Source organism: Engystomops pustulosus, chromosome 2 (assembly GCF_040894005.1).
Source record: "Engystomops pustulosus chromosome 2, aEngPut4.maternal, whole genome shotgun sequence".
Lineage (NCBI taxonomy): Eukaryota > Metazoa > Chordata > Amphibia > Anura > Leptodactylidae > Engystomops > Engystomops pustulosus.
Genome location: NC_092412.1, coordinates 150,464,970 through 150,478,492, shown reverse-complemented (window position 1 = coordinate 150,478,492; position 13,523 = coordinate 150,464,970). Strand labels below are relative to the sequence as shown.

The 13,523-nt window shown below is 41.8% G+C and overlaps 1 protein-coding gene and 1 long non-coding RNA gene across 2 annotated transcripts; one reads left to right on the top strand and one right to left on the bottom strand.

Moving 5' to 3' along the window:
- Positions 1-591: 591 nt before the first annotated feature.
- Positions 592-5,239, bottom strand: LOC140118681 (uncharacterized). Its single transcript, XR_011853238.1, has 3 exons — positions 5,124-5,239; positions 1,220-1,334; positions 592-823 (listed from the first exon to the last, which is right to left on the bottom strand). It is a non-coding gene; the product is annotated as an uncharacterized lncRNA (long non-coding RNA).
- A 31-nt stretch (positions 5,240-5,270) lies between these two features.
- Positions 5,271-13,266, top strand: ATP5IF1 (ATP synthase inhibitory factor subunit 1). The gene is made up of 3 exons (XM_072136879.1): positions 5,271-5,412; positions 7,206-7,318; positions 12,992-13,266. The coding sequence occupies exons 1-3, from the start codon at positions 5,335-5,337 to the stop codon at positions 13,131-13,133; spliced, it is 333 nt and encodes a 110-aa protein (XP_071992980.1). The 5' UTR covers positions 5,271-5,334; the 3' UTR covers positions 13,134-13,266.
- The last annotated feature ends 257 nt before the right edge of the window (positions 13,267-13,523 follow it).

Below are 13,523 nucleotides of genomic sequence, written 5' to 3'. Positions count from 1 at the left end.
TGTATGTAGCAGGACTGGATGTGTTCATAACTGTGGAAACAGATGTCTCCTACCTAGAAGAGTGAGGTACAAGATCTCCCCAGTATGTGCAGTGTTCAGTGGATTTACTTGTGGGAAACTAAATGGATTTAATGCTAAATTACTTTGAGAGAAAACACAAGGCATCATGGGATCTGTCGGCTCAGCTTGAGGGCATAGACAGACAGACATTAGTCTCCGCCCACTTCAACTCTGGTAAGAAAGATTTTTCGCAGACACTTTCAGAACAGGGGGAATCATATATGATAATTTTGTAAAATACTTATAACTTTACAGTTACACTTTAAAGAATATCTACCACCAGAATCAAGGATTGTAAACCAAGCACACTAACATACTGGTGTGTACCAATAAATGTACCATCTACAGCAGAACCAAACTGTTATCATGCTAACAGAACGGTTAGGAAGCAGAGACTCCTTGTATATCATTATATCATTATGAGGTGTGCGAAACAGATCATTGCATGCTCTGTGTTTCAAAGACTGACCACAATCGTATGAAACAGCCCTTATAATGAACCAAAAACATGGTTGAACACATAAAACAGGTGCAAAGCTAATTTATTCATAATTTGTAAAAATTTAGGTAGGATTTAAAGGATTGTGTGAGAGATATCATATTTCTCTCCAGGCGCCATCTTGTTCACTGTCACAGCCATCTCATGATTCAGCTGTCATGTTGTGTAATCTGCCTGCTTGTCCCCATCTCTTGTCTTTTTCTACAGCTCCTGCCTGAAGGTCATGTTTAGTGGGAGATGCTGTTTCCCTTGAGAACAAGGTTTCTAGAAGAAACAATACATAGAGTTCATCAACCTTATTTTGGGAAAAGTTGACTAAAGGGAGGTGCTCAAAATATATTAAAGCTAACCTATAGCATTTCAATATTTTATCACATTTTCATGCCATCTGCAAATCTTTTCTGTTTTCTATATACAAGACTGCATGCCTGGAATAAAGTGTTATTTTGAGTACAGTTATGACTGTAGTGGAGTTGTGTCTGTTATACTCTGTCATCCGGGTACCGGTGGCCAACTTATCCTCTTTTAGTAACAAATAATTTGGAAATCACCTTAAAACTAAGGGCTGTTGGAGTTGGATAAAAATCTCTTACAATTGTTAAGCTGGATAAAATTTTAGTAAACAGGCTGGTGTAAAATAATGAAAAAAGTGAAAATCACCTTTAAAACTCTGTACTCTCTCTACTATCCTTGATTCACATGACATGCTGCTCAGCAGGGATTGACTAAGATGGGACATCTCCGTGGCCAATGATTGGCTGAGCTGCCATTCCATCTGTGGTAAAATCATCATGATTGCAAAATGTCGAAAATCAATAAAAAAAAAATCTAAACAGCCATATTTGGAATTTTCACAATTCCAAACAACCCTTACAATAAAACTAAATCATAATAAACACAGTAAAAATACAAAAGTGATGATTTTACAAAAAAATTAACAATGTACTCACCTTTCCCACGTCCCCCGCAGGTCCTCTTCTGCTTCCAAAGCTTCGTCGCTGCCTCGGTTCCATCGGATCCTCTTTGGAATCTTCTGCTTCTTTTCAGGAAGTTCCACTCCTCTTCGGGTCCCCTTGCGATGCCGGCGGCTCACAAACAATGACGTCATTCTGTGTGGCGACAAGCGTCTGACGTCATTCTGTGTGGCGGCCAAGTGTGAAGACCCGAAGAGAAGCGGCAGGCTATATACTACAGGGGCTTGCTGACTGGCTATATACCGCAGGGGCTGTCTATATACTAGGGGCTGACTGGCAGACTATATCCTACAGTGGCTGGCTGGCTATACACTACAGGAGCTGGCTGACTATATACTACAGGAGCTGGCTGACTATATACTACAGGGGCTGGCTGGCTATATACTACAGGGGCTGGCTGACTATATACTACAGGGACTGGCTGACTATATACTACAGGGTCTGGCAGGCTGTATACTACAGGGTCTGGCAGGCTGTATACTACAGGGTCTGGCAGGCTGTATACTACAGGGGCTAACTGTCTATATACTAGGGGCTGGCAGGCTATATACTACAAGGACTGGCAGGCTTTATAATACAGGGGATGGCAGGCTGTATACTACAGGGGATGGTTGACTATATACTACAGGGGCTGGCAGGCTGTATACTACAGGGTCTGGCAGGCTGTATACTACAGGGCCTGGCAGGCTGTATACTACAGGGGCTGACTGGCTATATACTAGGGGCTGGCAGGCTATATACAAGGACTGGCAGGCTGTATACTACAGGGTCTGGCAGGCTGTATACTACAGGGTCTGGCAGGCTGTATACTACAGGGGCTGACTGGCTATATACTAGGGGCTGGCAGGCTATATACTACAAGGACTGGCAGGCTGTATAATACAGGGGATTGCAGGCTGTATACTACAGGGGATGGTTCGCTATATACTGGGGCTGGCAGGCTATATACTACAGGGGGCTGGCAGGCTATATACTACAGGGGGCTGGCAGGCTATATACTACAGGGGGCTGGCTGGGTATATACTACAGGGGCTGGCTGGCTGTATACTACAGGGGCTGGCAGGCTGTATACTACAGGGGCTGGCAGGCTGTATACTACAGGGGCTGGCAGGCTATATACTACAGGGGCTGGCAGGCTATATACTACAGGATGCTGGCTGGCTATATACTACAGGGGGCTAGCAGACTATATACTAAGGGGGTGGCAGGCTATATATTACAAGGGGCTGGCTGGCTATATACTGGGAGGCCGGGACCAATGCATTTGCAACCCTCGACTTATACTTGAGTCAATAGGTTTTCCCAGTTTTTTGCATAAGGTACCTCGGCTTACGTTCGGGTCGGCTTATACTCGAGTATATACGGTATGTTTTTCTTTAGCAAAGTAATCATAGTGACCTATAGAGGGAACATTATCAATACTGTAATGAGTCAACAAGGATCCAGAATATAAATGGTACATATTGGGGAAGATTTACTTACCCAGTCCAGTCGTGATCCTGCGGTGCGTTGATCGACGAGGATTCGGGTCTGCCGGGATTTACTAAGCCTGCTTCTTCCCGATGCATGTGAGTGCTGATCTTGTGACACAATTATTTTTTTCAATTCCACGGTTTGTCCGAATCCGTCGTGTTGTCGACGGCCACGCCCCCCCCCCCAATTTCTGTTGCATGCATGCAGGCGCCGATGCGCCACAATCCGATCGCGTGCGCCAAAAACCAGGGGCAATTCGGCGCACATCGGAAATATTTGCGAAACCCGATGGAATCGCGGTCCCATGACCCTTAGTAAATGAGCCCCATTATGCTGCTTGATGAGCACCAAAGAAATTATTAAATCTACAATTTGCCCTTGTGGTAGAATAACCCTGCAGCGTTAATAGAAATATATGTTTATTAGCAGCATTGTTCCTGTAGATGACAATAAAAAAGAACTTTTATTTTTATGCAAATTAATCAGAACGTGAGAAGGATCAAATGAAGTAGCAGGGAGGCATGACCAGAGCCCCCGCAGAACACATTCATTTGCATAAAAATGTATTTTCTTTTAAATTTCATCTACAGGAGCAATGCACCAATACATTTCTATTAACGCTGCTGGGCTCTGGATTAATAGTTAATCTACTACAAGGGGAAGTGGTGGATTTTGGAAGTAGAATTGTATAACAGTCCTTTCACTGTGCAATGTCCTGGAACACCCCTTTAACCCCTTTCCGCTATGTGGTGGATATATCCGCTGCTGAGCGCAGTGACTTAAAAAATAAAGCAATAAATAAATACAAATGCCCATAAGCCCCATAACATATAAAGAGACATATAACACGAAAAGTCTAAATCATAACACAAACCCCACATATATAATATCACCGCTTCCGTCAAAAAACCCATAGAATTATAGTAAATCATTATTGAACCCGCACAATGAACGCCGTAAAGAAAACCTATTTAATCCCACAAAAAATGCAATTAAAAGTGATTAAAAAAAAACATATGTACTCCAGAATGATATCGTTGCAAAGTACATGTCCCGCAAAAAACAAGCCACTAACCAGCTCCGTAGCTAAAAAAGTATAAATGTTATGCCATTTGGAAAACAGCAATGTAAAAATTATAGATTTTTACCTACATTAGGGTTTTAATTGGCAAATTTAGTATGGTATCCCGTAATCGTATTTGCCCATAGAATAAAGATAACATGATTATTAGGCTATACGGTGAACACCAAAAAAAAATAAAAGATCCAGTACAGAATTGATGCTTTTCTACTCCTGACCTAAAAAAAATAGTTCCTAACTTTTCAACAATAGGAGATACCAATCCTAAAATGGTAACACTGGAAAAAGCCTCTCATCATCTCATCCCACAAAATAAATGCCAATAACGAAAAAAGCTAAAATTGTATAGCCTGCAAAAGGGGCCAATGAGGAAACTAAAATCCTGGCAGCTGCAGGGCGCTCCTTCCCTTCTGCTCATTGCTGTGCACCCATAAAACAAGTAGCAGCCACATGTGGGGGGTCTCTGTACTCGCCAGAAATTGCATAACAAATTGTAAGGTGCGTTTTCTCTTTTTATCTTTTGGAAATGTGTAAATTTTAGGGCTAAATGAACGTATAACCGGCACAATTTGACCATTCTAAATTTCACCTTCATTTTGATTCAATTACTATGAAGATCTCAAGGGGTTAACAATCTTCCTAAAAGCTGTTTCTGATAGTTTGAGGGGTGCAGATTTGAAAATGGGTTGGTTATATAGGGGGTTTTCGATGTTAAATATGTAAAATTTCATTCAAAACAGTATTTATCCCCAAAATAGTCAATTCTGAAACTAAACATAGAAGCTTTTAGAGTTACAGCAAGCAGAGATCTAGAAAGCTGTGAGTAATTGATACAGAAATTATATTGGAAAGTAGTATAACTTTTTATAATACATACAATAACATTTATTTGCTGAAATGGGAATATCCCCTTTAAGCTATAAACTGGCTGCGTCCAGGGGTTAATGACTTCTTTAGATGTACAGATCACAGACTTACTCCGTGGATATAGTAAAAAGTACATTTTTAATCTATCCATCAACATGGCTGTTCATACCGTAGACACAGCTACACTAGATGACACAGCGAGGCACAAGCCTCCGTTCAGGGTACACACAGGGTATAAATACCACGCATGCGCTCAAAAGACTTTCTGATTCCTACTGCGCACGCGTTAAAGTTCGTCATAAGCGTGAGCCTGACATTGACATTTCTGATTACCCTCCCATAATCCTCCGCGTAGACGACAAGGTCAGCATTAGCTGAAGATGGCTGGTCATATGCGACTGTTGCAGGGAGGTCTCAGAAACCTGGTGTATGTGCAGATGCGCCGCTCTTCTGATCAGGTAACGCGGGATGAGTGCCGTCATGTCTGACCATGTAGGAGAGGGCGGCCATGAGCGCGCACATTCGTGTAGTCAGGCGGGTAATGGGCGCAGAGGGCAGAGCCCTGGTTCCCTGTGCGTGCCGCTGGCACCTGTACTGCGCTTCATAAGGAGGCCGGGTGTTTGCTGAGTCATTGCTGGGCAGCACAATACACCGGGCCATGCTCACCCGGAGGGAGAGGTCACATCTCTCCTCTAGTCAAGACGACCACTACACTGCCCCCAGTATAGAAGATGTGGGCGTTGTAATGCTCCCTTAAATGTTCTAACTGCATAGATGTGTCCTCATACGTCTACAACAACAAGTGGAACCTTGGCCAAGAAAAAGTAAATATTTGCGGTTTTTCCATGGTTTTTGTTGCACTCCTGCTTTTCGTTTTAACATATCCTGGCCCATACAACATACAGTGTGACAAGGTGCCCGGTTGTAGTTGTCAACAGTCTCCAGAGCCCAAACAAAATTCTCTAATAAAGACTACCTGGATGGGAAAAGTATAAAGCTGTATTAGAACGACTCTGTGTAAAAATACCTATATATATTGCCTGTCTGGCAAAATGTCACAGTAGCATCCAGAAATGATCATACAATGTAATCATAAAATAGGATATCGCCAGGTGGTTGGGAAATGGGAGTCAATCGCCACACGCTTTCTGCTTAGACTATTTATACAGTAAATATATTTGTGGCTCACCTGTTTGTAGGAAGCGATTACCAAGCGGGACGCCTGGTGCACGCACTCGGGCCCGCAATGCATGCGCCCACCCAGCAAAGACACGACCGACACAATTGGTCATGTTGTCCAGCTGTGCATACGGGAAAAGATAGTGTGCTCTATAAGTTGAGACACCTATACGGCCGGATATCAGGGCCTTACTTACAGTAGATACTAATAAAACTGCAGTCTAAATGGGACCTAAGGCAATATACCAGTGCCACCAATGATTTGCCAAGCTGTGACTTCCTATGTGCTTAGACAGACCAGCAATTGGAGATTAGGCAAGGCCTAGGAGATGGCATAAATGTATGAGATTTGGTCAAGTGGTTATAACTACTATATTTTTGTGTTCTATGGTTGCCTATGCAAGATGCAAATCAAGCTTAAAGGCTTGATTTCATGCATTATGAAGCAAACATACCTTGGGAATGATGTAGCTACGCTGATGCAGAATCTTATCCTGTTTAATTGTTTGATCCCTGAGCTGAGTGGTTTTGCTTAAAAACATTCAGGACCATGGGAAAGCTGGATTGCCGTCAGCCTGTCATTGATAAACACATTACTCAGAGTTTTCTGAAGATTCTAGACGGGACTAATCAACCTGAGCTGCATCACTCATACGCAGCAGCCGGGGAATGGTGCAGCAACTTGATCACTTCTGCCTGGCAGGGAGAACAGTGATTATAGTGTTCTCTGGTGCGGTGCATAACTAATGTGAGAGGAAAAATGCTGAGCCAGGCAAAGGAGCTAGATAGCTTCATTATCATAATTTTATAATTGTTTTTTCAGCAAAGCCACTCAGCACAGGGATTAAACAAGATATGATCCTGCATCAGTGTAGCTACAGCATTCTCATGGTATGTTTGGTGCGTATTGCATTAAAATGGTAGGTATCCTCTTAAATCAAATTTTTTTTTCCCCCTGTAAGTGATGATGATTCTTATCATGTGTAAAAGGCCCCAGGCATATGGGGTGACTTTTGTAAATCGTGGGGCTGGTCTGATGCTATCTGTAACTTTTTGTTTCCATTCTTTCCAGTTAGGAGAGTTGGGTAAAGGAGCTGGAAAAGGTGGCGGGGGTGGAGGTGCCATAAGAGAAGCTGGAGGAGCTCTTGGTAAACGTGAGGCGGCTGAGGAAGAGAGATATTTCAGGTAAGTTGGGCCTTCACAAATGTAAAGCGCCTTTATTAATGGTGTAAAACTAAAGACCATGTAAATGAAGCTTAGTTTTTTTGGTTTGTACTTGTGTAAAAGGATAAGGCTGAAGGAACCCTACAATGTCCTAAGACCCAAGATCTGCAAACTTCTATGTAGGTGCCAACCTCTTATGATGCAAATGCAGATAATTTCTCTAATCTTTGATGACTTTGTTCCTATCTATGAAGGGACTCTGTCTTCCAGCAAGAAGTACACACAACATTGTGTGGGCACTTGGGGAGTTTTCCATCTTGTGTATTTGACACATCCACAGGATATTTCATACATACTTGGAAGTGTGTGGGTCCCACCACTGAGTAATGTGAGGACGTGCTGCCTGGAAATGTACCATATACAGTTGAAACCAGAAGTTTGCAAAAACTGTATAAAAAGACACATGCATGATTTCCTCACTATTTGATGTGAAGTTAAAATAAAACTTTTCTGCTTAAGGTCAGAATTACCAAAATTAGTTTTTTTGCCAAATGCTTGAATGAGAGAGAGAATTTTGTAAGGCATTTTTAGTCGTTTCTGTAAAGTTAAAAGTTGACACCACGAATACAATGCTTTTAAACAGTTTGGGACAGTCTATATGATGATGTCATCTCTTTGGAAGCTTTTTTAATGGCAACGTGGGAGTTAAGAGACACACCTGTGGACGCATTTTGAGGCAAGCCTGAAACACACTGCTTCTTTGTGTAACCTCATGGTAAAGTCTAAAGAAATCAGCCAAGATATCAGGAAGAGAGTTGTGGACTTGAACAAGTCTGGTTCATCCTTGGGTGCAATGTCCTGAAACATGATGGTTCCTTGTTCTTTTGTACAAATAATTATATGTACTAACTACCGTATATACTTGAGTATAAGCAGAGACCCCTAATTTTACCACCAAAAGCTGGGGAAAAACTACTGACTCTAGTATAAGCTGAGGGTGGGAATACAGCAAGCCCCTAGTAGTATACAGCAAGCCCCTAGTAGTATACAGCAGCCTGCCACCACACCCCCTTAAAAACATAAACTTAAATACTCACCCTCCGATGTCAGCGCGGCTCCCCGATGTCGGCGCGTCCCGTCTTTCTTCTCCGCGGCTCCTCTTCTTTCTTCCGGCATGGACGCGGCTATGTTTTCTTCTAGCATGCGCATACTATGACGCGGCCGCTGCAGACGTCATAGTATGCGCGGCCACGAAGAAAACATGGCCGCGTCCATGCCAGAAGAAAGAAGAGCCGCGGAGGGTGAGTATTTAAGTTTATTTTTTTTTAAGTCGGTAATTTTTTTTTTTTTATGTAATAGACTTGTGTATAAGCCGAGGGGACGTTTTTCAGCACATTTTTTGTGCTGAAAAACTCGGCGTATATACGGTATATGGGAATGTCCAGCCTTCATGCCACTCAGAAAGAAGACTGGTTCTGTGTCTAGTGATAAACATGGTTTGGTCCGAAATGTGTTGTTATGAGTATTGTATCGACATGGGCTGAAGGGCAACTCTACCTGGAAGAAGCCATTGCTCCAATAGAAACATGAAAAAGCCTGATAAATGTTTGAAAATGTACACAGGAACAAAGACCTTAAGTTTTGCAGTCCTCTGATCTGATTTAAATTAAAATTTGAGAAAAAGGGAGAAGCTTGCAAGCATCAGAACATCATCTGAAGTAAGAATCAGCTGAAACACTTATGTGAACGCACAAAGCCCCTCCCCATTCCACTTGATTTGAGTTTCTTAACACAAGCCAACTGGAATGCATAAAAGCAGCCTAAATTGTATTCGCTTTAACCTGTAACCATAAAAGTGATAGTGATGCAATAGTAAACATGGGCAGGCAGGCTATCCTTGTCAGCTAATGGCTGTCACTTTTTTTCTATTTATTTATTTTTTTTTTAACCTGGTTCTGCCGAATTTCCTGAGGAGCATGTGTTGCTGTAGTGTGGCAGCTGCACAAATTGTTAAAACACTTGCAGACTCCAGTGCACTCAGCGTGAAAGGAGCTTTGTTATTGGTCTTGTGGACACTACATGTGCTGAGCAGTGCCCTTGCACTGCGATTCCAGTGATACTTTCCTGCACGATCCAGCACTTTACACGGGATAATTGGCGAGCATACATTTACACAAGACAATTATTGTGGTGAAGCTGTTTTGCTGCAGGAAGGACTGGCACACTTCACAAAGTAGATCACATCATGAGGAAAGAACATTGTGGCAATACTGAAATAATATCTCAAGACATCAGCCAGGAAATTAAAGATTTGGGCACAAATCCAAGTGGAGAATAACCTGAAGCAAACTGCTTCCAAAGTGGCTTAAAGGGGTTGTCCTTTTTCAACAAATAATTGACATTGTTCATGTGAGTAAAAGTTATACAATTTTATAATATTCTTTCTGTATCAATTCCTCACAGGTTTCTAGATCTCTGCTTGCTGTTCTGCTATAGAAGGCTTCTATGTTTTACTTCCAGTGGATAGAAATCTGTCCATGGTCTTACGATGGACCTGCAGGTGCACGAGCCATTAGTATCACTGAGAGTAATAAGAACTGTGTGATAATAAAGGATCGTGCACCTGTCTGTCCATTGCATACCATGGACAGATTTCTCTCCACTGGAAGAAAACACAGAAGCTACCTACAGAATGACAGCAAGCAGAGATCTAGAAAACCATTAGGAATTGATACAGAAAGTATATTGGAAAATTGTATAACTTTTCATTACACAATCAATATCAATTATTTGGAAAGTGGACCACCCCTTTAGCCGCTTCATGCTCAGCGTCCGATATATCGAATGCAGAGCCGTTGCCAGTTCGGCTCAAGATCTGAGCCAAACTGCCATCGGAAAACACTGGGGTGCCGGCTGTAACATATAGCCGGCACCCCAGTGTAACACCCACGATCGGAGTGTGCTCCGATCGCAGGTGCTTAAGCTGTTAAATGCCGCGTACAGCGCGACCGCGGCACCTAACATGCCTCTAAGGGAAGCCGAACATGTTTTCGGGGGGCGCCGATCGTTGATGTGGCATCACTGGGGTCCGATCTGGACCCCAGTGTTGCCTGCAAGAACTGCCGGTAAGATGGCGTCTGACGTCATCTTTCAGGCAGTGTCAGCCTATGTGTGTGCATGGGCTGACACTGCTAATACCCTGCAATACATGAGTATTGCAGAGTATTATCATGAACAAGCCATCAGATGATTGCTTGTTCATGTCCTATGGTGGAAAAAGTGAAAAAGTAAAAAACAATGTTATGCCACTTGGAAGAATTAGATTTTTCCCCACATTAGGGTTTTATTAGCAAAAAAATGCCATCACATGGCCCCAATTTTATGGCCTAAAATTGTATAGCCTGCAAAAGGGGCCAATGAGGAAACTAAAATCCTGGCAGCTGCAGGGTGCTTCTTCCCTTCTGCAACTCGCTGTGCCCCCATAAAACAAGAAACAACCACATGTGGGGTCCCTGTACTCGGGAGAAATTATAGAACAAATTGTATGGTGGGTTTTCCCTTTTTATCTTTTGGAAATGTAAATTTTAGGGCTAAATGAATGTATAACCGGCACAATTTGACCATTCTAAATTTCACCTCCATTTTGATTCAATTACTATGAAGATCTCGAGGGGTTAACAATCTTTGTAAAATCTGTTTCTGATAGCTTGAGGGGTGCAGATTTGGTTATATAGGGGGTTTTCATGCTAAATATGTAAAATTTCATTCAAAACTGTATTTATCCCCAAAATAGTCAATTCTGTAAATCCGGAAAAGCGCTATTCTATTTGTAAGCCGCGTGCCATCAAAATAAATTATCCAGACATTTCAAAAATTATGAAAATGTAAAGTAGACAGATGGGAAATGTTATTCAGCAACTTATTTAGGTGATAAATCTATCTGCCTGAAAACAATGATTTTGAATGGCAAATTTTTCAAAAATTTAATTTTTTTTTTTTCTTTTTTGTAAATAAACGCAAAACTTATCAGCCGTTATATACCACTAAAATGAAGTACAACATGGGGAAAAACAATCTCAGAATCGTTTAGATAAGTAAGTGTTCAAAAGTTATAACCATATAAAGCAGAATCCAAAAAATGGGACTGAGCCTTAACCCCTGAAGGATGCAGCCATTTTGTAGCTTAAGGGTGAAGACACACATGGCGTTTTTGGGCCGTTTTTACTAAGTGCGTTTTCAGATCGGCCCAAAAAACGCCCAAAAAACGCCATGTGTGTCTTCACCCTAAGGATAACAGTCAGTGTTTTGGAGTGGCCATCACAAAGTCCTGATTTCAACCCTATCGAAAATTTATGGACAAATCTGAAAAGGCAGGTGCGCAAGCAAGGCAGCCTACAAACATGGCTCAGTTAAACTAGTTCTGTCAGGAACAAAGGCCCAAATTCCTATGAACTATGGTGAGAAGCTCGTGAAAGGATATCTAACAGTATGACCCAAGTCATACCAAATATATGCAAACTTCTGACTTGGCCGAACGTAATTAAAATACCTTTAAAAAAAAAAATAAAAAAATCTATCATTGTTATAGCATTTGGCAAATATCCTAATTGATCTAAAACTGAAAGTTTTTTATGATTTTATGTCGGATAGTGAGAAAACATGCAAATGTCTTTTTAAATGGTGTATTTCAGAGGTTGCATTAACACATTTACAAGCATCATAGACACTTGTACAGACAATTTTACTCCTTCAAAAAACCCTATGCAGATAAATCCATATGAGTTTTTGCTTCTCCCTCCATTAGTGTGGGACAGTACAGGATTGGGATGTTGCACTAAAGGAACCTTATTCAGGATCCTGTAGTGCCAGACAGTTCCTTTTTTTGTAGCAGTTGCTGTTCTAGAGGTCATGTGAACAGCACATCAGGGTCTCCTGCTGCAGTCTGGTCACATGACCTTCCAAAGGGCCATGAGTTGCAGCAGTGAAGGAACATTAAGAGGCTGCAACTTGTAGCCCCAAGGAAGGTTATGTGGCCGGAGCTCTGCAATTTAGTATAGCATTGGTCACACGAAGGCTGTGTCCACTACTGGAAGGACCTGCAAACGGTGACCGCAAATTAGGTTTTCACACTGACAGCCCAGTCTTGTACTGTGGTGGAGGTCGATACCATTGTATCACTGCTACTTGAGATCTGTATAGTAAAAACAACAAAGTATCTCATACAGGCAAAAGAAAGACAAAAAGTCGCGGCACTCACCCAATCAATCTTCTTTATTCAAAATGGTGCATAGGACAGGGAGGTGTAGCACGGAGAAAGCTTCGGCTAGATGAAGCGCAGCCGCTGCCTAGTTTGAGGAGGCCCGGGGGTCGGGTACTGCCTGGTTTTGGGGGCATGTGGCATGGAGTTTTTGTATAAGGCTATATTCACACAAACGTATGGGGGACATATATACGGCGCTCATCAACCCCCCCCCCCCCCCCCCTCTTCGTTTCCTTGGCGCAGATTTATTCCTGTGAGCATTTTTGAGGAATATTTTTACCCTCCTGGAAAAACCTTCAACTCTAGAAGGGCCATTCTGCACAGCTGGAGCTGTACTTTATTACTGTGGGTTGCTGTATTTTATATCAGCAGATATAGGCAGTTTTCATAATCAAAAACTGTAGCTAACTTTATGTACCAAAAATATCCAACAGGCAGAAAGAGAAGGAGCAACTGGCTGCCTTGAAATGTCACCACGAAGAAGAGATCCATCACACCAAGGACCAAATTGAACGTTTGCAGAAGGAACTTGAGAGACACAAGAGAAAACTCAAGCAACTGTATAAGGATGATTAATTCAACCCATCTTCACTCCTTGGTTTGCCTGCTCTTCTGTTTGTGGATCATGCATTATAACATGCCAGATGTTGCATAAATACAGGTTGTAATGTCTTGAAATATACTGAATAAAGATGACTATTAAACTGTATTTTACTCATACTTTATATAGAGACCTGTTCATATAACTATTAGAAATTTTGAAAGGGTTGAAGGGCATGACATAAGATATGGTTATCTGGATAACGTCATCCTAATATGAAACCAGGCAGACGATATGCAGTTAATTAAAAAAAAAATGTTTTTTTTTTTACATTAAATTGTAGATGTGTGTTTGTTGTTCTTTTTTTTTTTTTTTTTTTTTTTTTTTTTTTTTTCTCCCCTTCTCTCTTTAGATCTTTTACAACA